Raw genomic sequence first — 26,925 nt, forward strand, 5'->3', positions numbered from 1 at the left:
CAGTCCCCCATCACAAACAGTCTATCATCACACACAGTCCCATCACACACAGTCCCCCCATGACACACAGTCCAGCATCACACACAGTCCCCCATCACACACAGTCCCCCCATCACACACACTCCGCCCATCACACACAGCCCCCCCATCACACACAGTCCCCCATCACACACAGTCCCCCATCACACACAGTCCCCCATCACACACAGTCCCCCCATCACACACAGTCCATCATCACACACAGTTCCCCCTTCAGACACAGTCCCCCCATCACACACAGTCCCCCATCACACACAGTCTATCATCACACACAGTCCCCCATCACACAGAGTCCCCCCATCACACACAGTCCATCATCACACACAGTCCCATCACACACAGTCCCCCCATCACACACAGTCCCCCCATCACACACAGTCCCCCATCACACACAGTCCCCCCATCACACACAGTCCCCCATCACACACAGTCCCCCCATCACACACAGTCCCCCATCACACACAGCCCCCCATCACACACAGTCCCCCCATCACACACAGTCCCGCATCACACACAGTCTATCATCACACACAGTCCCCCCATCACACACAGTCCCATCACACACAGCCCCCCCATCACACACAGTCCCGCATCACACACAGTCCCCCATCACACACAGTCCCCCATCACACACAGTCCCCCCATCACACACAGTCCCCCCATCACACACAGTCCCCCCATCACACACAGTCCCCATCACACACAGTCCCCCATCACACACAGTCCCCATCACACACAGTCTATCATCACACACAGTATATCATCACACACAGTCTATCATCACACACAGTCCCCCATCACACACAGTCCCCCATCACACACAGTCCCCCATCACACACAGTCCCACATCACACATAGTCCCCCATTACACACAGTCCCCCATCACACACAGTCCCCCATCACACACAGCCCCCCATCACACACAGTCCCCCCATCACACACAGTCCCTATCACACACAGTCCCCCCATCACACACAGTCCCCCATCACACACAGTCCCCCCATCACACACAGTCCCCCCATCACACACAGTCTATCATCACACACAGTCTATCATCACACACAGTCCCCCCATCACACACCGTCCCCATCACACACCGTCCCCATCACATACCGTCCCCATCACACACAGTCCCCCATCACACACAGTCCCCCATCACACACAGTCTATCATCACACACAGTCTATCATCACACACAGTCCCCCATCACACACAGTCCCCCCATCACACACAATCCCCCATCACACACAGTCCCCCATCACACACAGTCTATCATCACACACAGTCCCCCCATCACACACAGTCCCCCATCACACACAGTCCCCCATCACACACAGTCCCCCATCACACACAGCCCCCCATCACACACAGTCCCCCCATCACACACAGTCCCTATCACACACAGTCGCCCCATCACACACAGTCTATCATCACACACAGTCCCCCCATCACACACAGTCCCCCATCACACACAGTCCCCCCATCACACACAGTCCCCATCACACACAGTCCCCCCCATCACACACAGTCTATCATCACACACAGTCCCCCCATCACAAACCGTCCCCATCACACACAGTCCATCATCACACACAGTCCCCCATCACACACAGTCCCCCATCACACACAGTCCCATCACACACAGTCCCCCATCACACACAGTCCCGCCATGACACACAGTCCCCCATCACACACAGTCCCCATAACACACAGTCCCCCATCACACACAGTCCCATCACACACAGTGTCTCATCACACACAGTCCCCCATCACACACAGTCCCCATCACACACAGTCCCCCATCACACACAGTCCCATCACACACAGTCTATCATCACACACAGTCTATCATCACACACAGTCCCCCATCACACACAGTCCATCATCACACACAGTCCCCCATCACACACAGTCCTCCATCACACACTGTCCCATCACACACAGTCCATCATCACACACAGTCCCCCCATCACACACAGTCTATCATCACACACAGTCCCCCCATCGCACACAGTCCCCCATAACACAGCCCCATCACACACAGTCCCCCATCACACACAGTCCCCCCATCACACACAGTCCCCCATCACACACAGTCCCCCCATCACACACATTCCCATCACACACAGTCCCCCCATCACAAACAGTCTATCATCACACACAGTCCCCCCATCACACACCGTCCCCATCACACACAGTCTATCATCACACACAGTCCCCCATCACACACAGTCTATCATCAAACACAGTCTATCATCACACACAGTCCCCCCATCACAAACCGTCCCCATCACACACAGTCCATCATCACACACAGTCCCCCATCACACACAGCCACCCCATCACACACAGTCCACCATCACACACACTCCCCCATCACACACACTCCCCCATCACACACACTCCCCCCATCACACACAGTCCCATCACACACAGTCCCCCATCACACACAGTCCCCCATCACACACAGTCCCATCACACACAGTCCCCCATCACACACAGTCCCGCCATCACACACAGCCCCCCATCACACACAGTCCCATCACACACAGTGTCTCATCACACACAGTCCCCCATCACACACAGTCCCCCATCACACACAGTCCCCATCACACACAGTCCCCCATCACACACAGCCCCATCACACACAGTCCCCCATCACACACAGTCCCCCCATCACACACAGTCCCCCCATCACAAACAGTCTATCATCACACACAGTCCCCCCATCACACACAGTCCCATCACACACAGTCCCCCCATGACACACAGTCCCCCATCACACACAGTCTATCATCACACATAGTCCATCATCACACACAGTCGCACCATCACACACAGTCCCCCATCACACACAGTCCCCCATCACACACAGTCCCCCCATCACACACAGTCCCCCCATCACACACAGTCCCCCATCACACACAGTCCCCCATCACACACAGTCTATCATCACACACAGTCCCCCCATCACACACAGTCCCCCCCATCACACACAGTCCCCCCCATCACACACAGTCCCCCCATCACACACAGCCCCCCATCACACACAGTCCCCCATCACACACAGCCCCATCACACACAGTCCCCCATCACACACAGTCCCCCCATCACACACAGTCCCCCCATCACAAACAGTCTATCATCACACACAGTCCCCCCATCACACACAGTCCCATCACACACAGTCCCCCCATGACACACATTCCCCCATCACACACAGTCTTTCATCACACACAGTCCTATCACACACAGTCCCCCGATCACACACAGTCCCCCATCACACACAGCCCCCCATCACACACAGCCCCCCATCACACACAGTCCCCCCATCACACACAGCCCCATCACACACAGTCCCCCCATCACACACAGTCCATCATCACACACAGTCCATCATCACACACAGTCCCCCCATCACACACAGTCCCCCCATCACACACAATCCCCCCATCACACACAGCCCCCCCATCACACACAGCCCCCCATCACACACAGCCCCCCCATCACACACAGTCCCCCCATCACACACAGTCTCCATCACACACAGTCCCCCCATCACACACAATCTATCATCACACACAGTCCCCCCATCACACACAGTCCCCCATCACACACAGTCCCCCCATCACACACAGTCCCCCCATCACACACAGTCTATCATCACACACAGTCTATCATCACACACAGTCCCCCCATCACACACCGTCCCCATCACACACCGTCCCCATCACATACCGTCCCCATCACACACAGTCCCCCATCACACACAGTCCCCCATCACACACAGTCTATCATCACACACAGTCTATCATCACACACAGTCCCCCATCACACACAGTCCATCATCACACACAGTCCCCCATCACACACAGTCCCCCATCACACACTGTCCCATCACACACAGTCCATCATCACACACAGTCCCCCCATCACACACAGTCTATCATCACACACAGTCCCCCCATCGCACACAGTCCCCCATCACACACAGCCCCATCACACACAGTCCATCATCACACACATTCCCCAATCACACACAGTCCCCCATCACACACAGTCCCATCACACACAGTCCCCCATCACACACAGTCCCCCATCACACACAGTCCCATCACACACAGTCCCCCATCACACACAGTCCCCCATCACACACAGTCCCATCACACACAGTCCCCCATCACACACAGTCCCCCATCACACACAGTCCCCCCATCACAAACAGTCTATCATCACACACAGTCCCCCCATCACACACAGTCCCATCACACACAGTCCCCCCCATGACACACAGTCCCCCATCACACACAGTCCATCATCACACACAGTCCATCATCACACACAGTCGCACCATCACACACAGTCGCACCATCACACACAGTCCCCCATCACACACAGTCCCCCCATCACACACAGTCCCCCATCACACACAGTCCCCCATCACACACAGTCTTTCATCACACACAGTCCTATCACACACAGTCCCCCCATCACACACAGTCCCCCCATCACACACAGTCCCCCATCACACACAGCCCCCCATCACACACAGCCCCCCATCACACACAGTCCCCCCATCACACACAGCCCCATCACACACAGTCCCCCCATCACACACAGTCCATCATCACACACAGTCCATCATCACACACAGTTACCCATCACACACAGTCACCCATCACACACAGTCCCCCCATCACACACAGTCCCCCCATCACACACAGCCCCCCCATCACACACAGTCTCCATCACACACAGTCCCCCCATCACACACAGTCTATCATCACACACAGTCCCCCCATCACACACAGTCCCCCCATCACACACAGTCCCGCATCACACACAGTCCCCCATCACACACAGTCACCCATCACACACAGTCACCCATCACACACAGTCCCCCCATCACACACAGTCCCCCCATCACACACAGTCCCATCACACACAGTCCCCCCCATCACACACAGTCCCCCATCACACACAGTCCATCATCACACATAGTCCATCATCACACACAGTCGCACCATCACACACAGTCCCCCATCACACACAGTCCCCCCATCACACACAGTCCCCCCATCACAAACAGTCTATCATCACACACAGTCCCCCCATCACACACAGTCCCATCACACACAGTCCCCCCCATGACACACAGTCCCCCATCACACACAGTCCATCATCACACATAGTCCATCATCACACACAGTCGCACCATCACACACAGTCCCCCATCACACACAGCCCCCCCATCACACACAGTCTCCATCACACACAGTCCCCCCATCACACACAGTCTATCATCACACACAGTCCCCCCATCACACACAGTCCCCCCATCACACACAGTCCCCCATCAAACACAGTCCCTATCACACACAGTCCCCCCATCACACACAGTCTATCATCACACACAGTCCCATCACACACAGTCCCCATCACACACAGTCCCCCCATCACACACAGTCCCCCCTCACACACAGTCTATCATCACACACAGTCCCATCACACACAGTCCCCCATCACACACAGTCCCCCATCACACACAGTCCCCCATCACACACAGTCTATCATCACGCACAGTCCCCCCATCACACACAGTCCCATCACACACAGCCCCCCATCACACACAGTCTATCATCACACACAGTCTATCATCACACACAGTCCCCCATCACACACAGTCCCCCATCACACACAGTCCCCCATCACACACAGCCCCCCATCACACACAGTCTATCATCACACACAGTCCCCCATCACACACAGCCCCCATCACACACAGTCCAATCACACACAGCCCCCCATCACACACAGTCCCCCATCACACACAGTCCCCCATCACACACAGTCCCCCATCACACACAGTCTATCATCACACACAGTCCCATCACACACAGTCCCCCATCACACACAGTCCATCATCACACACAGTCCATCATCACACACAGTCGCACCATCACACACAGTCGCACCATCACACACAGTCCCCCATCACACACAGTCCCCCCATCACACACAGTCCCCCATCACACACAGTCCCCCATCACACACAGTCTTTCATCACACACAGTCCTATCACACACAGTCCCCCCATCACACACAGTCCCCCATCACACACAGCCCCCCATCACACACAGCCCCCCATCACACACAGTCCCCCCATCACACACAGCCCCATCACACACAGTCCCCCCATCACACACAGTCCATCATCACACACAGTCCATCATCACACACAGTTACCCATCACACACAGTCACCCATCACACACAGTCCCCCCATCACACACAGTCCCCCCATCACACACAGCCCCCCCATCACACACAGTCTCCATCACACACAGTCCCCCCTTCACACACAGTCTATCATCACACACAGTCCCCCCATCACACACAGTCCCCCCATCACACACAGTCCCGCATCACACACAGTCCCCCATCACACACAGTCACCCATCACACACAGTCACCCATCACACACAGTCCCCCCATCACACACAGTCCCATCACACACAGTCCCCCCCATCACACACAGTCCCCCATCACACACAGTCCATCATCACACATAGTCCATCATCACACACAGTCGCACCATCACACACAGTCCCCCATCACACACAGTCCCCCCATCACACACAGTCCCCCCATCACAAACAGTCTATCATCACACACAGTCCCCCCATCACACACAGTCCCATCACACACAGTCCCCCCCATGACACACAGTCCCCCATCACACACAGTCCATCATCACACATAGTCCATCATCACACACAGTCGCACCATCACACACAGTCCCCCATCACACACAGCCCCCCCATCACACACAGTCTCCATCACACACAGTCCCCCCATCACACACAGTCTATCATCACACACAGTCCCCCCATCACACACAGTCCCCCCATCACACACAGTCCCCCATCAAACACAGTCCCTATCACACACAGTCCCCCCATCACACACAGTCTATCATCACACACAGTCCCATCACACACAGTCCCATCACACACAGTCCCCCCATCACACACAGTCCCCCCTCACACACAGTCTATCATCACACACAGTCCCATCACACACAGTCCCCCATCACACACAGTCCCCCATCACACACAGTCCCCCATCACACACAGTCTATCATCACGCACAGTTCCCCCATCACACACAGTCCCATCACACACAGCCCCCCATCACACACAGTCTATCATCACACACAGTCTATCATCACACACAGTCCCCCATCACACACAGTCCCCCATCACACACAGTCCCCCATCACACACAGCCACCCATCACACACAGTCTATCATCACACACAGTCCCCCATCACACACAGCCCCCATCACACACAGTCCAATCACACACAGCCCCCCATCACACACAGTCCCCCATCACACACAGTCCCCCATCACACACAGTCCCCCATCACACACAGTCTATCATCACACACAGTCCCCCATCACACACAGTCCCCCCATCACACACAGTCCCCCATCACAAACAGTCTATCATCACACACAGTCCCATCACACACAGTCCCCCCATGACACATAGTCCCGCATCACACACAGTCCCCCATCACACACAGTCCCCCATCACACACAGTCTATCATCACACACAGTCCCCCATCACACACAGTCCCCCCATCACACACAGTCCCCCATCACAAACAGTCTATCATCACACACAGTCCCATCACACACAGTCCCCCCATGACACATAGTCCCCCATCACACACAGTCCCCCCATCACACACAGTCCCCCCATCACACACAGTCCCCCATCACAAACAGTCTATCATCACACACAGTCCCATCACACACAGTCCCCCCATGACACACAGTCCAGCATCACACACAGTCCCCCATCACACACAGTCCCCCCATCACACACACTCCCCCCATCACACACAGCCCCCCCATCACACACAGCCCCCCCATCACACACAGTCCCCCATCACACACAGTCCCCCATCACACACAGCCCCATCACACACAGTCACCCATCACACACAGTCCATCATCACACACAGTTCCCCCATCAGACACAGTCCCCCCATCAGACACAGTCCCCCATCACACACAGTCCCCACATCACACACAGTCCCCCCATCACACACAGTCCCCCATCACACACAGTCCCCCATCAGACACAGTCTATCATCACACACAGTCCCCCATCACACACAGTCCCATCACACACAGTCCGCTCATCACACAGAGTCCCCCATCACACACAGTCCCCCCATCACACACAGTCCCCCATCACACACAGCCCCCCATCACACACAGTCCCCCCATCACACACAGTCCCGCATCACAAACAGTCTATCATCACACACAGTCCCCCCATCACACACAGTCCCATCACACACAGTCCCCCCATCACACACAGTCCCGCATCACACACAGTCCCCCATCACACACAGTCCCCCCATCACACACAGTCCACCATCACACACAGTCCCCCCATCACACACAGTCCCCCCATCAACACAGTCCCCAGCACACACAGTCCCCCAGCACACACAGTCCCCATCACACACAGTCTATCATCACACACAGTCTATCATCACACACAGTCCCCCATCACACACAGTCCCCCATCACACACAGTCCCCCCATCACACACACTCCCCCCATCACACACAGCCCCCCCATCACACACAGCCCCCCCATCACACACAGTCCCCCATCACACACAGTCCCCCATCACACACAGTCCCATCACACACAGTCCCCCATCACACACAGTCCCCCATCACACACAGTCTATCATCACACACAGTCCCCCATCACACAGAGTACCCCCATCACACACAGTCCCCCATCACACAGAGTCCCCCCATCACACACAGTCCATCATCACACACAGTCCCATCACACACAGTCCCCCCATCACACACAGTCCCCCATCACACACAGTCCCCCCATCACACACAGTCCCCCATCACACACAGTCCCCCCATCACACACAGTCCCCCCATCACACACAGTCCCCCCATCACACACAGTCCCCTCATCACACACAGTCCCCCATCACACACAGTCCCCCCATCACACACAGTCCCCCATCACACACAGCCCCCCATCACACACAGTCCCCCCATCACACACAGTCCCGCATCACACACAGTCCCGCATCACACACAGTCCCCCCATCACACACAGTCCCATCACACACAGTCCCCCCATCACACACAGTCCCGCATCACACACAGTCCCCCATCACACACAGTCCCCCATCACACACAGTCGCCCATCACACACAGTCCCCCATCACACACAGTCGCCCATCACACACAGTCCCCCCATCACACACAGTCCCCCCATCACACACAGTCCCCATCACACACAGTCCCCCCCATCACACACAGTCTATCATCACACACAGTCCCCCCATCACACACTGTCCCCATCACACACAGTCTATCATCACACACAGTCCCCCATCACACACAGTCTATCATCACACACAGTCTATCATCACACACAGTCCCGCCATCACAAACCGTCCCCATCACACACAGTCCATCATCACACACAGTCCCCCATCACACACAGTCCCATCACACACAGTCCCCCATCACACACAGTCCCCATAACACACAGTCCCCCATCACACACAGTCCCATCACACACAGTGTCTCATCACACACAGTCCCCCATCACACACAGTCCCCATCACACACAGTCCCCCATCACACACAGTCCCATCACACACAGTCTATCATCACACACAGTCTATCATCACACACAGTCCCCCATCACACACAGTCCATCATCACACACAGTCCCCCATCACACACAGTCCCCCATCACACACTGTCCCATCACACACAGTCCATCATCACACACAGTCCCCCCATCACACACAGTCTATCATCACACACAGTCCCCCCATCGCACACAGTCCCCCATCACACAGCCCCATCACACACAGTCCCCCATCACACACAGTCCCCCCATCACACACAGTCCCCCATCACACACAGTCCCCCCATCACACACAGTCCCCATCACACACAGTCCCCCCATCACAAACAGTCTATCATCACACACAGTCCCCCCATCACACACCGTCCCCATCACACACAGTCTATCATCACACACAGTCCCCCATCACACACAGTCTATCATCAAACACAGTCTATCATCACACACAGTCCCCCCATCACAAACCGTCCCCATCACACACAGTCCATCATCACACACAGTCCCCCATCACACACAGCCACCCCATCACACACAGTCCACCATCACACACACTCCCCCATCACACACACTCCCCCATCACACACACTCCCCCCATCACACACAGTCCCATCACACACAGTCCCCCATCACACACAGTCCCCCATCACACACAGTCCCATCACACACAGTCCCCCATCACACACAGTCCCGCCATCACACACAGTCCCCCATCACACACAGTCCCATCACACACAGTGTCTCATCACACACAGTCCCCCATCACACACAGTCCCCCATCACACACAGTCCCCATCACACACAGTCCCCCATCACACACAGCCCCATCACACACAGTCCCCCATCACACTCAGTCCCCCCATCACACACAGTCCCCCCATCACAAACAGTCTATCATCACACACAGTCCCCCCATCACACACAGTCCCATCACACACAGTCCCCCCATGACACACAGTCCCCCATCACACACAGTCTATCATCACACATAGTCCATCATCACACACAGTCGCACCATCACACACAGTCCCCCATCACACACAGTCCCCCATCACACACAGTCCCCCCATCACACACAGTCCCCCCATCACACACAGTCCCCCATCACACACAGTCCCCCATCACACACAGTCTATCATCACACACAGTCCCCCCATCACACACAGTCCCCCCCATCACACACAGTCCCCCCCATCACACACAGTCCCCCCATCACACACAGCCCCCCATCACACACAGTCCCCCATCACACACAGCCCCATCACACACAGTCCCCCATCACACACAGTCCCCCCATCACACACAGTCCCCCCATCACAAACAGTCTATCATCACACACAGTCCCCCCATCACACACAGTCCCATCACACACAGTCCCCCCATGACACACAGTCCCCCATCACACACAGTCTATCATCACACATAGTCCATCATCACACACAGTCGCACCATCACACACAGTCCCCCAACACACACAGTCCCCCATCACACACAGTCCCCCATCACACACAGTCCTATCACACACAGTCCCCCCATCACACACAGTCCCCCCATCACACACAGTCCCCCATCACACACAGCCCCCCATCACACACAGCCCCCCATCACACACAGTCCCCCCATCACACACAGCCCCATCACACACAGTCCCCCCATCACACACTGTCCCCCCATCACACACAGTCCATCATCACACACAGTCCATCATCACACACAGTCACCCATCACACACAGTCCCCCCATCACACACAGTCCCCCATCACACAAAGTCCCCCATCACACACAGTCTTTCATCACACACAGTCCTATCACACACAGTCCCCCGATCACACACAGTCCCCCATCACACACAGCCCCCCATCACACACAGCCCCCCATCACACACAGTCCCCCCATCACACACAGTCCCCCCATCAAACACAGTCCCCCATCACACACAGTCCCCCATCACACACAGTCTATCATCACACACAGTCCCCCATCACACAGAGTCCCCCCATCACACACAGTCCCCCATCACACAGAGTCCATCATCACACACAGTCCCATCACACACAGTCCCCCATCACACACAGTCCCCCATCACACACAGTCTATCATCACACACAGTCCCCCCATCACACACAGTCCCCCCCATCACACACAGTCCCCCCCATCACACACAGTCCCCCCATCACACACAGCCCCCCATCACACACAGTCCCCCATCACACACAGCCCCATCACACACAGTCCCCCATCACACACAGTCCCCCCATCACACACAGTCCCCCCATCACAAACAGTCTATCATCACACACAGTCCCCCCATCACACACAGTCCCATCACACAGTCCCCCCATGACACACATTCCCCCATCACACACAGTCCATCATCACACATAGTCCATCATCACACACAGTCGCACCATCACACACAGTCCCCCAACACACACAGTCCCCCATCACACACAGTCTTTCATCACACACAGTCCTATCACACACAGTCCCCCCATCACACACAGTCCCCCCATCACACACAGTCCCCCATCACACACAGCCCCCCATCACACACAGCCCCCCATCACACACAGTCCCCCCATCACACACAGCCCCATCACACACAGTCCCCCCATCACACACTGTCCCCCCATCACACACAGTCCATCATCACACACAGTCCATCATCACACACAGTCACCCATCACACACAGTCCCCCCATCACACACAGTCCCCCATCACACAAAGTCCCCCATCACACACAGTCTTTCATCACACACAGTCCTATCACACACAGTCCCCCGATCACACACAGTCCCCCATCACACACAGCCCCCCATCACACACAGCCCCCCATCACACACAGTCCCCCCATCACACACAGTCCCCCCATCACACACAGTCCCCCATCACACACAGTCCCCCATCACACACAGTCTATCATCACACACAGTCCCCCATCACACAGAGTCCCCCCATCACACACAGTCCCCCATCACACAGAGTCCCCCCATCACACACAGTCCATCATCACACACAGTCCCATCACACACAGTCCCCCCATCACACACAGTCCCCCATCACACACAGTCCCCCCATCACACACAGTCCCCCATCACACACAGTCCCCCCATCACACACATTCCCCCCATCACACACAGTCCCCCCATCACACACAGTCCCCTCATCACACACAGTCCCCCATCACACACAGTCCCCCCAACACACAGTCCCCCATCACACACAGCCCCCCATCACACACAGTCCCCCCATCACACACAGTCCCGCATCACACACAGTCCCGCATCACACACAGTCCCCCCATCACACACAGTCCCATCACACACAGTCCCCCCATCACACACAGTCCCGCATCACACACAGTCCCCCATCACACACAGTCCCCCATCACACACAGTCCCCCATCACACACAGTCCCCCCATCACACACAGTCCCCCCATCACACACAGTCCCCCCATCACACACAGTCCCCCATCACAACAGTCCCCCATCACACACAGTCCCCATCACACACAGTCTATCATCACACACAGTCTATCATCACACACAGTCTATCATCACACACAGTCCCCCATCACACACAGTCCCCCATCACACACAGTCCCCCATCACACACAGTCTATCATCACACACAGTCCCCCATCACACACAGTCCCCCATCACACACAGTCCCCCATCACACACAGCCCCCCATCACACACAGTCCCTATCACACACAGTCCCCCCATCACACACAGTCCCCCATCACACACAGTCCCCCCATCACACACAGTCCCCCCATCACACACAGTCTATCATCACACACAGTCCCATCATCACACACAGTCCCCCCATCACACACCGTCCCCATCACACACCGTCCCCATCACATACCGTCCCCATCACACACAGTCCCCCATCACACACAGTCCCCCATCACACACAGTCTATCATCACACACAGTCCCCCATCACACACAGTCCCCCCATCACACACAATCCCCCATCACACACAGTCCCCCATCACACACAGTCTATCATCACACACAGTCCCCCCATCACACACAGTCCCCCATCACACACAGTCCCCCATCACACACAGTCCCCCATCACACACAGCCCCCCATCACACACAGTCCCCCCATCACACACAGTCCCTATCACACACAGTCGCCCCATCACACACAGTCTATCATCACACACAGTCCCCCCATCACACACAGTCCCCCATCACACACAGTCCCCCCATCACACACAGTCCCCATCACACACAGTCCCCCCCATCACACACAGTCTATCATCACACACAGTCCCCCCATCACACACTGTCCCCATCACACACAGTCTATCATCACACACAGTCCCCCATCACACACAGTCTATCATCACACACAGTCTATCATCACACACAGTCCCCCCATCACAAACCGTCCCCATCACACACAGTCCATCATCACACACAGTCCCCCATCACACACAGTCCCCCATCACACACAGTCCCATCACACACAGTCCCCCATCACACACAGTCCCGCCATGACACACAGTCCCCCATCACACACAGTCCCCATAACACACAGTCCCCCATCACACACAGTCCCATCACACACAGTGTCTCATCACACACAGTCCCCCATCACACACAGTCCCCATCACACACAGTCCCCCATCACACACAGTCCCATCACACACAGTCTATCATCACACACAGTCTATCATCACACACAGTCCCCCATCACACACAGTCCATCATCACACACAGTCCCCCATCACACACAGTCCCCCATCACACACTGTCCCATCACACACAGTCCATCATCACACACAGTCCCCCCATCACACACAGTCTATCATCACACACAGTCCCCCCATCGCACACAGTCCCCCATCACACAGCCCCATCACACACAGTCCCCCATCACACACAGTCCCCCCATCACACACAGTCCCCCATCACACACAGTCCCCCCATCACACACAGTCCCCATCACACACAGTCCCCCCATCACAAACAGTCTATCATCACACACAGTCCCCCCATCACACACCGTCCCCATCACACACAGTCTATCATCACACACAGTCCCCCATCACACACAGTCTATCATCAAACACAGTCTATCATCACACACAGTCCCCCCATCACAAACCGTCCCCATCACACACAGTCCATCATCACACACAGTCCCCCATCACACACAGCCACCCCATCACACACAGTCCACCATCACACACACTCCCCCATCACACACACTCCCCCATCACACACACTCCCCCCATCACACACAGTCCCATCACACACAGTCCCCCATCACACACAGTCCCCCATCACACACAGTCCCATCACACACAGTCCCCCATCACACACAGTCCCGCCATCACACACAGTCCCCCATCACACACAGTCCCATCACACACAGTGTCTCATCACACACAGTCCCCCATCACACACAGTCCCCCATCACACACAGTCCCCATCACACACAGTCCCCCATCACACACAGCCCCATCACACACAGTCCCCCATCACACACAGTCCCCCCATCACACACAGTCCCCCCATCACAAACAGTCTATCATCACACACAGTCCCCCCATCACACACAGTCCCATCACACACAGTCCCCCCATGACACACAGTCCCCCATCACACACAGTCTATCATCACACATAGTCCATCATCACACACAGTCGCACCATCACACACAGTCCCCCATCACACACAGTCCCCCATCACACACAGTCCCCCCATCACACACAGTCCCCCCATCACACACAGTCCCCCATCACACACAGTCCCCCATCACACACAGTCTATCATCACACACAGTCCCCCCATCACACACAGTCCCCCCCATCACACACAGTCCCCCCCATCACACACAGTCCCCCCATCACACACAGCCCCCCATCACACACAGTCCCCCATCACACACAGCCCCATCACACACAGTCCCCCATCACACACAGTCCCCCCATCACACACAGTCCCCCCATCACAAACAGTCTATCATCACACACAGTCCCCCCATCACACACAGTCCCATCACACACAGTCCCCCCATGACACACATTCCCCCATCACACACAGTCTATCATCACACATAGTCCATCATCACACACAGTCGCACCATCACACACAGTCCCCCAACACACACAGTCCCCCATCACACACAGTCTTTCATCACACACAGTCCTATCACACACAGTCCCCCCATCACACACAGTCCCCCCATCACACACAGTCCCCCATCACACACAGCCCCCCATCACACACAGCCCCCCATCACACACAGTCCCCCCATCACACACAGCCCCATCACACACAGTCCCCCCATCACACACTGTCCCCCCATCACACACAGTCCATCATCACACACAGTCCATCATCACACACAGTCACCCATCACACACAGTCCCCCCATCACACACAGTCCCCCATCACACAAAGTCCCCCATCACACACAGTCTGTCATCACTCACAGTCCTATCACACACAGTCCCCCGATCACACACAGTCCCCCATCACACACAGCCCCCCATCACACACAGCCCCCCATCACACACAGTCCCCCCATCACACACAGCCCCATCACACACAGTCCCCCCATCACACACAGTCCATCATCACACACAGTCCATCATCACACACAGTCCCCCCATCACACACAGTCCCCCCATCACACACAGTCCCCCCATCACACACAGCCCCCCCATCACACACAGCCCCCCATCACACACAGCCCCCCCATCACACACAGTCCCCCCATCACACACAGTCTCCATCACACACAGTCCCCCCATCACACACAATCTATCATCACACACAGTCCCCCCATCACACACAGTCCCCCATCACACACAGTCCCCCCATCACACACAGTCCCCCCATCACACACAGTCTATCATCACACACAGTCTATCATCACACACAGTCCCCCCATCACACACCGTCCCCATCACACACCGTCCCCATCACATACCGTCCCCATCACACACAGTCCCCCATCACACACAGTCCCCCATCACACACAGTCCCCCCCATCACACACAGTCCCCCCATCACACACAGCCCCCCATCACACACAGTCCCCCATCACACACAGCCCCATCACACACAGTCCCCCATCACACACAGTCCCCCCATCACACACAGTCCCCCCATCACAAACAGTCTATCATCACACACAGTCCCCCCATCACACACAGTCCCATCACACACAGTCCCCCCATGACACACATTCCCCCATCACACACAGTCTATCATCACACATAGTCCATCATCACACACAGTCGCACCATCACACACAGTCCCCCAACACACACAGTCCCCCATCACACACAGTCTTTCATCACACACAGTCCTATCACACACAGTCCCCCCATCACACACAGTCCCCCCATCACACACAGTCCCCCATCACACACAGCCCCCCATCACACACAGCCCCCCATCACACACAGTCCCCCCATCACACACAGCCCCATCACACACAGTCCCCCCATCACACACTGTCCCCCCATCACACACAGTCCATCATCACACACAGTCCATCATCACACACAGTCACCCATCACACACAGTCCCCCCATCACACACAGTCCCCCATCACACAAAGTCCCCCATCACACACAGTCTTTCATCACACACAGTCCTATCACACACAGTCCCCCGATCACACACAGTCCCCCATCACACACAGCCCCCCATCACACACAGCCCCCCATCACACACAGTCCCCCCATCACACACAGCCCCATCACACACAGTCCCCCCATCACACACAGTCCATCATCACACACAGTCCATCATCACACACAGTCCCCCCATCACACACAGTCCCCCCATCACACACAATCCCCCCATCACACACAGCCCCCCCATCACACACAGCCCCCCATCACACACAGCCCCCCCATCACACACAGTCCCCCCATCACACACAGTCTCCATCACACACAGTCCCCCCATCACACACAATCTATCATCACACACAGTCCCCCCATCACACACAGTCCCCCATCACACACAGTCCCCCCATCACACACAGTCCCCCCATCACACACAGTCTATCATCACACACAGTCTATCATCACACACAGTCCCCCCATCACACACCGTCCCCATCACACACCGTCCCCATCACATACCGTCCCCATCACACACAGTCCCCCATCACACACAGTCCCCCATCACACACAGTCTATCATCACACACAGTCTATCATCACAAACAGTCCCCCATCACACACAGTCCATCATCACACACAGTCCCCCATCACACACAGTCCCCCATCACACACTGTCCCATCACACACAGTCCATCATCACACACAGTCCCCCCATCACACACAGTCTATCATCACACACAGTCCCCCCATCGCACACAGTCCCCCATCACACACAGTCCATCATCACACACATTCCCCAATCACACACAGTCCCCCATCACACACAGTCCCATTACACACAGTCCCCCATCACACACAGTCCCCCATCACACACAGTCCCATCACACACAGTCCCCCATCACACACAGTCCCCCATCACACACAGTCCCATCACACAAAGTCCCCCATCACACACAGTCCCGCCATCACACACAGTCCCCCATCACACACAGTCCCATCACACACAGTGTCTCATCACACACAGTCCCCCATCACACACAGTCCCCCATCACACACAGTCCCCATCACACACAGTCCCCCATCACACCCAGTCCCATCACACACAGTCTATCATCACACACAGTCTATCATCACACACAGTCCCCCATCACACACAGTCCCCCATCACACACAGTCCCCCCATCACACACAGTCTATCATCACACACAGTCTATCATCACACACAGTCCCCCCATCACACACAGTCCCCCATCACACACAGTCCCCCCATCACACACAGTCTATCATCACACACAGTCTATCATCACACACAGTCCCCCCATCACACACCGTCCCCATCACATACCGTCCCCATCACACACAGTCCCCCATCACACACAGTCTATCATCACACACAGTCTATCATCACACACAGTCCCCCATCAGACACAGTCCCCCCATCACACACAGTCCCCCATCACACACAGTCCCCCATCACACACAGTCTATCATCACACACAGTCCCCCCATCACACACAGTCCGCCATCACACACAGTCCCCCATCACACACAGCCCCCCATCACACACAGTCCCCCCATCACACACAGTCCCCCCATCACACACAGTCCCCCATCACACACAGTCCCCCATCACACACAGTCACCCATCACACACAGCCCCCCCATCACACACCGTCCCCCCATCACACACAGCCCCCCATCACACACAGCCCCCCCATCACACACAGTCCCCTCATCACACACCGTCCCTATCACACACAGTCCCCCCATCACACACAGTCTATCATCACACACAGTCCCCCATCACACACAGTCCCCCCATCACACACAGTCCCCATCACACACAGTCCCCCCATCACACACAGTCTATCATCACACACAGTCCCCCCATCACACACCGTCCCCATCACACACAGTCTATCATCACACACAGTCCCCCATCACACACAGTCTATCATCACACACAGTCTATCATCACACACAGTCCCCCCATCACAAACCGTCCCCATCACACACAGTCCATCATCACACACAGTCCCCCATCACACACAGTCCCCCATCACACACAGCCACCCCATCCCACACAGTCCACCATCACACACACTCCCCCATCACACACACTCCCCCATCACACACACTCCCCCATCACACACACTCCCCCATCACACACAGTCCCATCACACACAGTCCCCCATCACACACAGTCCCCCATCACACACAGTCCCCCATCACACACAGTCCCATCACACACAGTCCCCCATCACACACAGTCCCGCCATCACACACAGTCCCCCATCACACACAGTCCCCATCACACACAGTCCCCCATCACACACAGTCCCATCACACACAGTGTCACATCACACACAGTCCCCCATCACACACAGTACCCCATCACACACAGTCCCCATCACACACAGTCCCCCATCACACACAGTCCCATCACACACAGTCTATCATCACACACAGTCTATCATCACACACAGTCCCCCATCACACACAGTCCATCATCACACACAGTCCCCCATCACACACAGTCCCCCATCACACACTGTCCCATCACACACAGTCCATCATCACACACAGTCCCCCCATCACACACAGTCTATCATCACACACAGTCCCCCCATCGCACACAGTCCCCCATCACACACAGCCCCATCACACACAGTCCCATCACACACAGCCCCATCACACACAGTCCCCCCATCACACACAGTCCCCCATGACATACAGTCCCCCCATCACACACAGTCCCCCATCACACACAGTCCCCCATCACACACAGTCCCATCACACACAGTCCATCATCACACACAGTCCCCCCATCGCACACAGTCCCCCATCACACACAGCCCCATCACACACAGTCCATCATCACACACAGTCCCCCCATCACACACAGTCCCCCATCACACACAGTCCATCATCACACACAGTCCCCCATCACACACAGTCCCCCATCACACACAGTCCCCCATCACACACAGCCCCATCACACACAGTCCCCCATCACACACAGTCCCCCATCACACACAGTCCCCCATGACATACAGTCCCCCCATCACATACAGTCCCCCCATCACACACAGTCCCCCATCACACACATTCCCCCATCACACACAGTCCCCCCATCACATACAGTCCCCCCATCACACACATTCCCCCTTCACACACAGTCTATCATCACACACAGTCCCCCCATCACACACATTCCCCCTTCACACACAGTCTATCATCACACACAGTCCCCCCATCACACACATTCCCCCTTCACACACAGTCTATCATCACACACAGTCCCCCCATCACACACAGTCCCCCATCACACACAGTCCCCCATCACACACAGTCCCCCATCACACACAGCCCCATCACACACAGTCCATCATCACACACAGTCCCCCCATCACACACAGTCCCCCCCATCACACACAGTCCCCCATCACACACAGTCCATCATCACACACAGTCCCCCATCACACACAGCCCCATCACACACAGTCCCCCATCACACACAGTCCCCCATCACACACAGTCCCCCATCACACACAGTCCCCCCATCACACACAGTCCCCCATCACACACAGTCCCCATCACACACAGTCTATCATCACACACAGTCCCCCATCACACACAGTCCCCCGATCACACACATCCCCATCACATACAGTCCCCCCATCACACACAGTCTATCATCACACACAGTCCCCCATCACACACAGTCCCCCATCACACACAGTCCCCCATCACACACAGTCCCCCGATCACACACATCCCCATCACACACAGTCCCCCCATCACACACAGTCTATCATCACACACAGTCCCCCATCACACACAGTCCCCCATCACACACAGTCCCCCCATCACACACAGTCCCCCATCACACACAGTCCCCCGATCACACACATCCCCATCACACACAGTCCCCCCATCACACACAGTCTATCATCACACACAGTCCCCCATCACACACAGTCCCCCATCACACACAGTCCCCCCATCACACACAGTCCCCCATCACACACAGTCCCCATCACACACAGTCCATCATCACACACAGTCCCCCCATCACACACAGTCCCCCATCACACACAGTCCATCATCACACACAGTCCCATCACACACAGTCCCCCCATCACACACAGTCCCCCCATCACACACAGTCTATCATCACACACAGTCCCATCACACACAGTCCCCCCATCACACACAGTCCCCCATCACACACAGTCCCCCCATCACACACAGTCCCCCATCACACACAGTCCCCCGATCACACACATCCCCATCACACACAGTCCCCCCATCACACACAGTCTATCATCACACACAGTCCCCCATCACACACAGTTCCCCATCACACACAGTCCCCCATCACACACAGTCCCCATCACACACAGTCCATCATCACACACAGTCCCCCCATCACACACAGTCCCCCATCACACACAGTCCATCATCACACACAGTCCCATCACACACAGTCCCCCATCACACACAGTCCCCCCATCACACACAGTCCCCCATCACACACAGTCCCCCCATCACACACAGTCCCCCCATCACACACAGTCCATCATCACACACAGTCCCCCCATCACACACAGTCCCCCATCACACACAGTCCATCATCACACACAGTCCCATCACACACAGTCCCCCCATCACACACAGTCCCCCCATCACACACAGTCCCCCATCACACACAGTCCCCCCATCACACACAGTCCCCCCATCACACACAGTCCCCCCATCACACACAGTCCCCCATCACACACAGTCCCCCCATCACACACAGTCCCCCATCACACACAGTCCCCCATCACACACAGCCCCCCCATCACACACTGTCCATCATCACACACAGTCCCCCCATCACACACAGTCCCCCATCACACACAGTCCATCATCACACACAGTCCCCCATCACACACAGTCCCCCATCACACACAGTCCCATCACACACAGTCCCCCCATCACACACACTCTCCCCATCACACACAGTCTATCATCACACACAGTCCCCCATCACACACAGTCCCCCATCACACACAGTCCCCCATCACACACAGTCCCCATCACACACAGTCCATCATCACACACAGTCCCCCCATCACACACAGTCCCCCATCACACACAGTCCATCATCACACACAGTCCCATCACACACAGTCCCCCATCACACACAGTCCCCCCATCACACACAGTCCCCCATCACACACAGTCCCCCCATCACACACAGTCCCCCCATCACACACAGTCCCCCCATCACACACAGTCCATCATCACACACAGTCCCCCCATCACACACAGTCCCCCATCACACACAGTCCATCATCACACACAGTCCCATCACACACAGTCCCCCCATCACACACAGTCCCCCCATCACACACAGTCCCCCATCACACACAGTCCCCCCATCACACACAGTCCCCCATCACACACAGTCCCCCCATCACACACAGTCCCCCATCACACACAGTCCCCCCATCACACACAGTCCCCCATCACACACAGTCCCCCATCACACACAGCCCCCCCATCACACACTGTCCATCATCACACACAGTCCCCCCATCACACACAGTCCCCCCATCACACACAGTTCCCCATCACACACAGTCCCCCCATCACACACAGTTCATCATCACACACAGTCCCCCATTCCACACAGTCCCCCATCACACACAGTCCCCCCATCACACACAGTCCCCCATCACACACAGTCCCCCCATCACACACAGTTCATCATCACACACAGTCCCCCCATCACACACAGTCCCCCATCACACACAGTCCCCCCATCACACACAGTCCCCCCATCACACACAGTCCCCCCATCACACACAGTCCCCCCATCACACACAGTCCCCCCATCACACACAGTCCCATCACACACAGTCCCATCACACACAGTCCCCCCATCACACACAGTTCATCATCACACACAGTCCCCCATTCCACACAGTCCCCCATCACACACAGTCCCCCATCACACACAGCCCCATCACACACAGTCCCCCATCACACACAGTCCCCCATCACACACAGTCTATCATCACACACAATCCCCCATCACACACAGTCCCATCACACACAGTCCCCCATCACACACAGTCCCCCCATCACACACAGTCCCCCCATCACACACAGTCCCCCATCACACACAGTCCCCCCATCACACACAGTCCCATCACACACAGTCCCATCACACACAGTCCCCCCATCACACACAGTTCATCATCACACACAGTCCCCCATTCCACACAGTCCCCCATCACACACAGTCCCCCATCACACACAGCCCCATCACACACAGTTCATCATCACACACAGTCCCCCATCACACACAGTCCCCCATCACACACAGTCCCCTGTCAGATAGAGCACCTCAGGGAGTTAGATTCATACTGTGTCCACAGGCTTCTGTCAGTAGTTTGCTTTCAAGTTTCCTCCGTCTTCTGGTAGCTTGAGAGCGCGTGCCTTTCGTGCTGTATATTTCATTGTCTGAAGGGAGCAGACTGTCTTTTCCGAGTGCCGATGTTTTAATTTTTGTGCTATGTTCTGTGACCTCAAAGTTTCCGCCTGTCTGCTCTGCACTGGCACTTCCCCAGGGTCATGTCACGTGGACGGCGGCTCCTCCTCGTGTTTCCGCTTCAGGGAAACTTTCATCATTGAGGCCTCCGTTTGCGGAGGGTTTTTATAGACAGCCTTTCTCTGGATTAGGGTGTTCCTTTTCTTCCTAGTTTGCGGGGTTGTATCTTCAACTGTAGCTACCATCAGCCTTCACAAGTTACCGCGTTTGCATGAGACACTTGTGTGTCCAGTGAGAGGCTCAGGTCTTTCCTCCCGTGCTGCAGTTTGAGCTGGGCAGGCGGGCCTGCAGCTGTCAGCCGGCCTTGCTTTCTGGGACAGACTCTTCTGTGGCCTCTGGGGTTCCCCACGGCCCCTGTCCTCTCTGCGAGCCTGCGTCCTCGGGGCCTGTGGCTCGGGTCTCGCGTCTTTCCGTCCGGCCGGCCGGCTCCCTGCGGAGCGGCTGCTGCCCTTCGCCCCTTGACTCTAAAGTGGCCTCGCAGGTGTGCCCACCTGGGCCCCTGCCCCCTGGGTGTGGGCCATGGTCCGGAGCCTGACCCTGAGGCCCTGCCTGAGGGCCAGGTGCTCCTCCCACCTGCACTGGGGTGGGGGCTCCCATAGCCCCGTCCCCGTTGGCGGGTCTCACGCCCACCCTCCCTGTGCCCTGGGCCACGGCCCCTGATGGGAAAGAACCAGGTTCGTCTGCAGCTTCTCGTGGGGGCTGGACAGGTGACGGCCCCCAGATCCGTGCAGCAGAACTTGCAAGGCCTGATGGGCTGGGCCTGCAGGCTCCGGCTGGGGCAGGGGGATGGAGGTGGGGTGGGCTGGGGGAGGTGCTGCGGAGGCTGGTGGGCTGCGGAGAGGGAGAGGGCGTGGGGAGCGGGAACCCTGACTGCAGGGCGCAGAGGGTGAGGCCCAGTAGGCAGGCAGCCAGGGGGCGCTGGTGGCCACGGGCAGCTCAGAGCTGGTCCCTAGGCCCGGGCCTCAGAAGCAGCTTCCTTTCCCAAGCCCAGAGCAGGCAGCCGTGTCTTTTCCCGGACAGCCGGCCCTCCTTGGCCCTAACCTGGGACCTGGCCTGAGGGCACCGACTCTTCCAGCTTCAGGGTGACCTGGACCCCTGCCGCCCTGGGCAGCACTGGGCTGAGCAGGCGCCCACTCCGGGACCCCACGCCCTGCTCTGCAGCAGGAAGCAGAGAAGCTTTGGGACTTGGGCCTGGGTGGGACTCGCCAAGGGCAGGACAGGGCAGAGGGAGGACAGGGAGGCAGAGGCCAGGACCACGGGGGCCTCAGCAGGGGCCAGAGGCCAGCCAGTGGGCTGTGGATGGGGGCGTGCCCCCGGGCCGGGTCAGTACCGCAGGCCTCCCCGCTCACACGGACCAGGGGCCCACTGCGGCAGCAATGCGAGTCCGGGCTCCCTGAGCTGAGCTGGAAGCCCCCCAGTGGGCGCTGCGGGAAGCCCCACTGCCTGGGGCGCAGGCCAGGCCCAGGGAGGGGCTCACCCCGCCCGCAGTCTCTCCACAGCCCTGCCCTGTCCCCCCAGGCCAGGACCCGCGCCTGTTCCTGCAGACCCTGCAGACGCTGTGGTCCACTAGGGAGCTGCGACAGGTGAGCCGCCTCGGCGAATGCTCTGGGGGTCACGTGGGGTTGTGGCTGGGAGACAAGGCCTGCTGGAGGCGCGGAGCAGGAGGAGAGGGCAGTGCCGCCACCAGCCCGCGGGCAGCAGGGGCGCCTGCTGGGCTTCGCCGTCTGCCTCCTCTGCCGGAAGGCCGGGAGGACAGCCGTGTGTGTGGTCTGGCCGGCAGGCAGCCAGGGTCTTCCTCGGCCACTGGGCCCCGCACAGCAGGTCCCATGGGGGCTCTGCAGGACGGCAGCTCTGCCTCAGCCCCCGGCTGGCACCAGTACTGGCCCTCGGCTGCTCCTCCCTGCACCGAGCTCCCTTGAGGCACTGAGGAGTGAGGCGGCCCTGGTCCCTGGGGGCGCGGGCTGCAGGAGCCATGTGTGGCTGTGGGGGGGGCCCATCCTCTCGGGCCAGCCTGGCCTCCCTACCCCCACCCCCCACCGACCCCGTTACCCCAGGGCCGGTGAGCTCCAGGAAGGCCACGGGCATGCAGGGGAGGCCTGTCTGTGAGCCGGAGAAGCTCATGGGGCTTCCCAGGGCACGAGGCAGCTTTCTGTCTGGACAAGCCCCTGCGGGTCTCAGCTGCGTAGGCCTGTCAACAGCTGGCTCTGGTTGTTAGCTGGAGAAATCCAGTGCTTCTGCAAAAACCAGAAGCTTCTTGATTTCCCGATTCCATGCCCTGTGGCTTTGAGGGAGACTCAGGAGGCTGGGCCACAGAGCTGTGAGGGCTTCCGGCCGAGACGTGCCTGCCTGCTGCAGAGGAGACTGCGTTTCCTGTTGGGTCGAGCTGAAGCAGCCAGGGAGAGCCGCCTGTCTGTTCCCTGCCGCCGGGCGCCGCGGGGCTCCGCCTGGGCCGGGCTGGGGGCCGGGAACGTGCCTGTGAAACTCAGGTCTCCCTGGGGCGACTCGGGCAGAGTTTCCACTTCCGGACCTGTGTCCCAGGGGAGTGCCCGCTTCCTGCGCGTCAGCACGGTTTGGGCCGAGGCCCCTCCGGTCCCGCGACCCTGAGGGCAGCGCGGCCCCTGCCTGCCGCCGCCCCCCAGGGTTGACTGCCTCAGGCGCTGGACGCCCAAGCAGTGGGCCCAGGCGTCTCTGATGCTGATGCCGCCAGCTTCTCCCGCCCCTCCTCCACCAGAGTCTGTCGTCCTCGTTTGATGTTTCGGATTCCGCCTCGGATTCCATCGTCCTTCCTGCTGTCTGATTTTCACTGTCTCCCCTTGACCAGCGTGGCTGTGTCTTGATACCCGTCGGCCGTCTTCCTGGCCGGGAAGGCACCTGGTCCCTGCTCTGGCTCCTGTGGGGGCCAGGCTTGTACTGTGGTCCTTTGTGTAAATGCTCCGAGTTCCCTGTTTGGGGCTG

General features: G+C 57.3%; 1 protein-coding gene and 1 long non-coding RNA gene across 9 annotated transcripts in view; one reads left to right on the forward strand and one right to left on the reverse strand.

The window, feature by feature from the left end:
* Positions 1–23,868, reverse strand: part of LOC136163584 (uncharacterized) — a 39,213-nt gene extending 15,345 nt beyond the window's left edge. Inside the window, exon 1 of the long non-coding RNA XR_010662275.1 lies at positions 23,766–23,868. This is a non-coding gene — a long non-coding RNA (uncharacterized lncRNA). The remainder of the gene's footprint in view (positions 1–23,765) is intronic.
* The window catches only part of EXD3 (exonuclease 3'-5' domain containing 3), a 114,114-nt gene that overhangs the window by 34,755 nt on the left and 52,434 nt on the right, over positions 1–26,925 (forward strand). For 7 of the 8 annotated variants that reach the window (XR_010662273.1, XR_010662274.1, XM_065927989.1 and 4 more), the window contains exon 4: positions 25,489–25,553. The exons of the other annotated variant lie outside the window; for it this stretch is intronic. Coding sequence is in view for 5 of the 7 variants with exons in the window: in XM_065927989.1 (XP_065784061.1) it covers positions 25,489–25,553 (65 nt within the window). In the remaining 2 variants the exon portion in view is untranslated. The remainder of the gene's footprint in view (positions 1–25,488; positions 25,554–26,925) is intronic. 8 annotated transcript variants of the gene reach the window in all.

This window comes from Muntiacus reevesi, chromosome 3 (assembly GCF_963930625.1).
Source record: "Muntiacus reevesi chromosome 3, mMunRee1.1, whole genome shotgun sequence".
Lineage (NCBI taxonomy): Eukaryota > Metazoa > Chordata > Mammalia > Artiodactyla > Cervidae > Muntiacus > Muntiacus reevesi.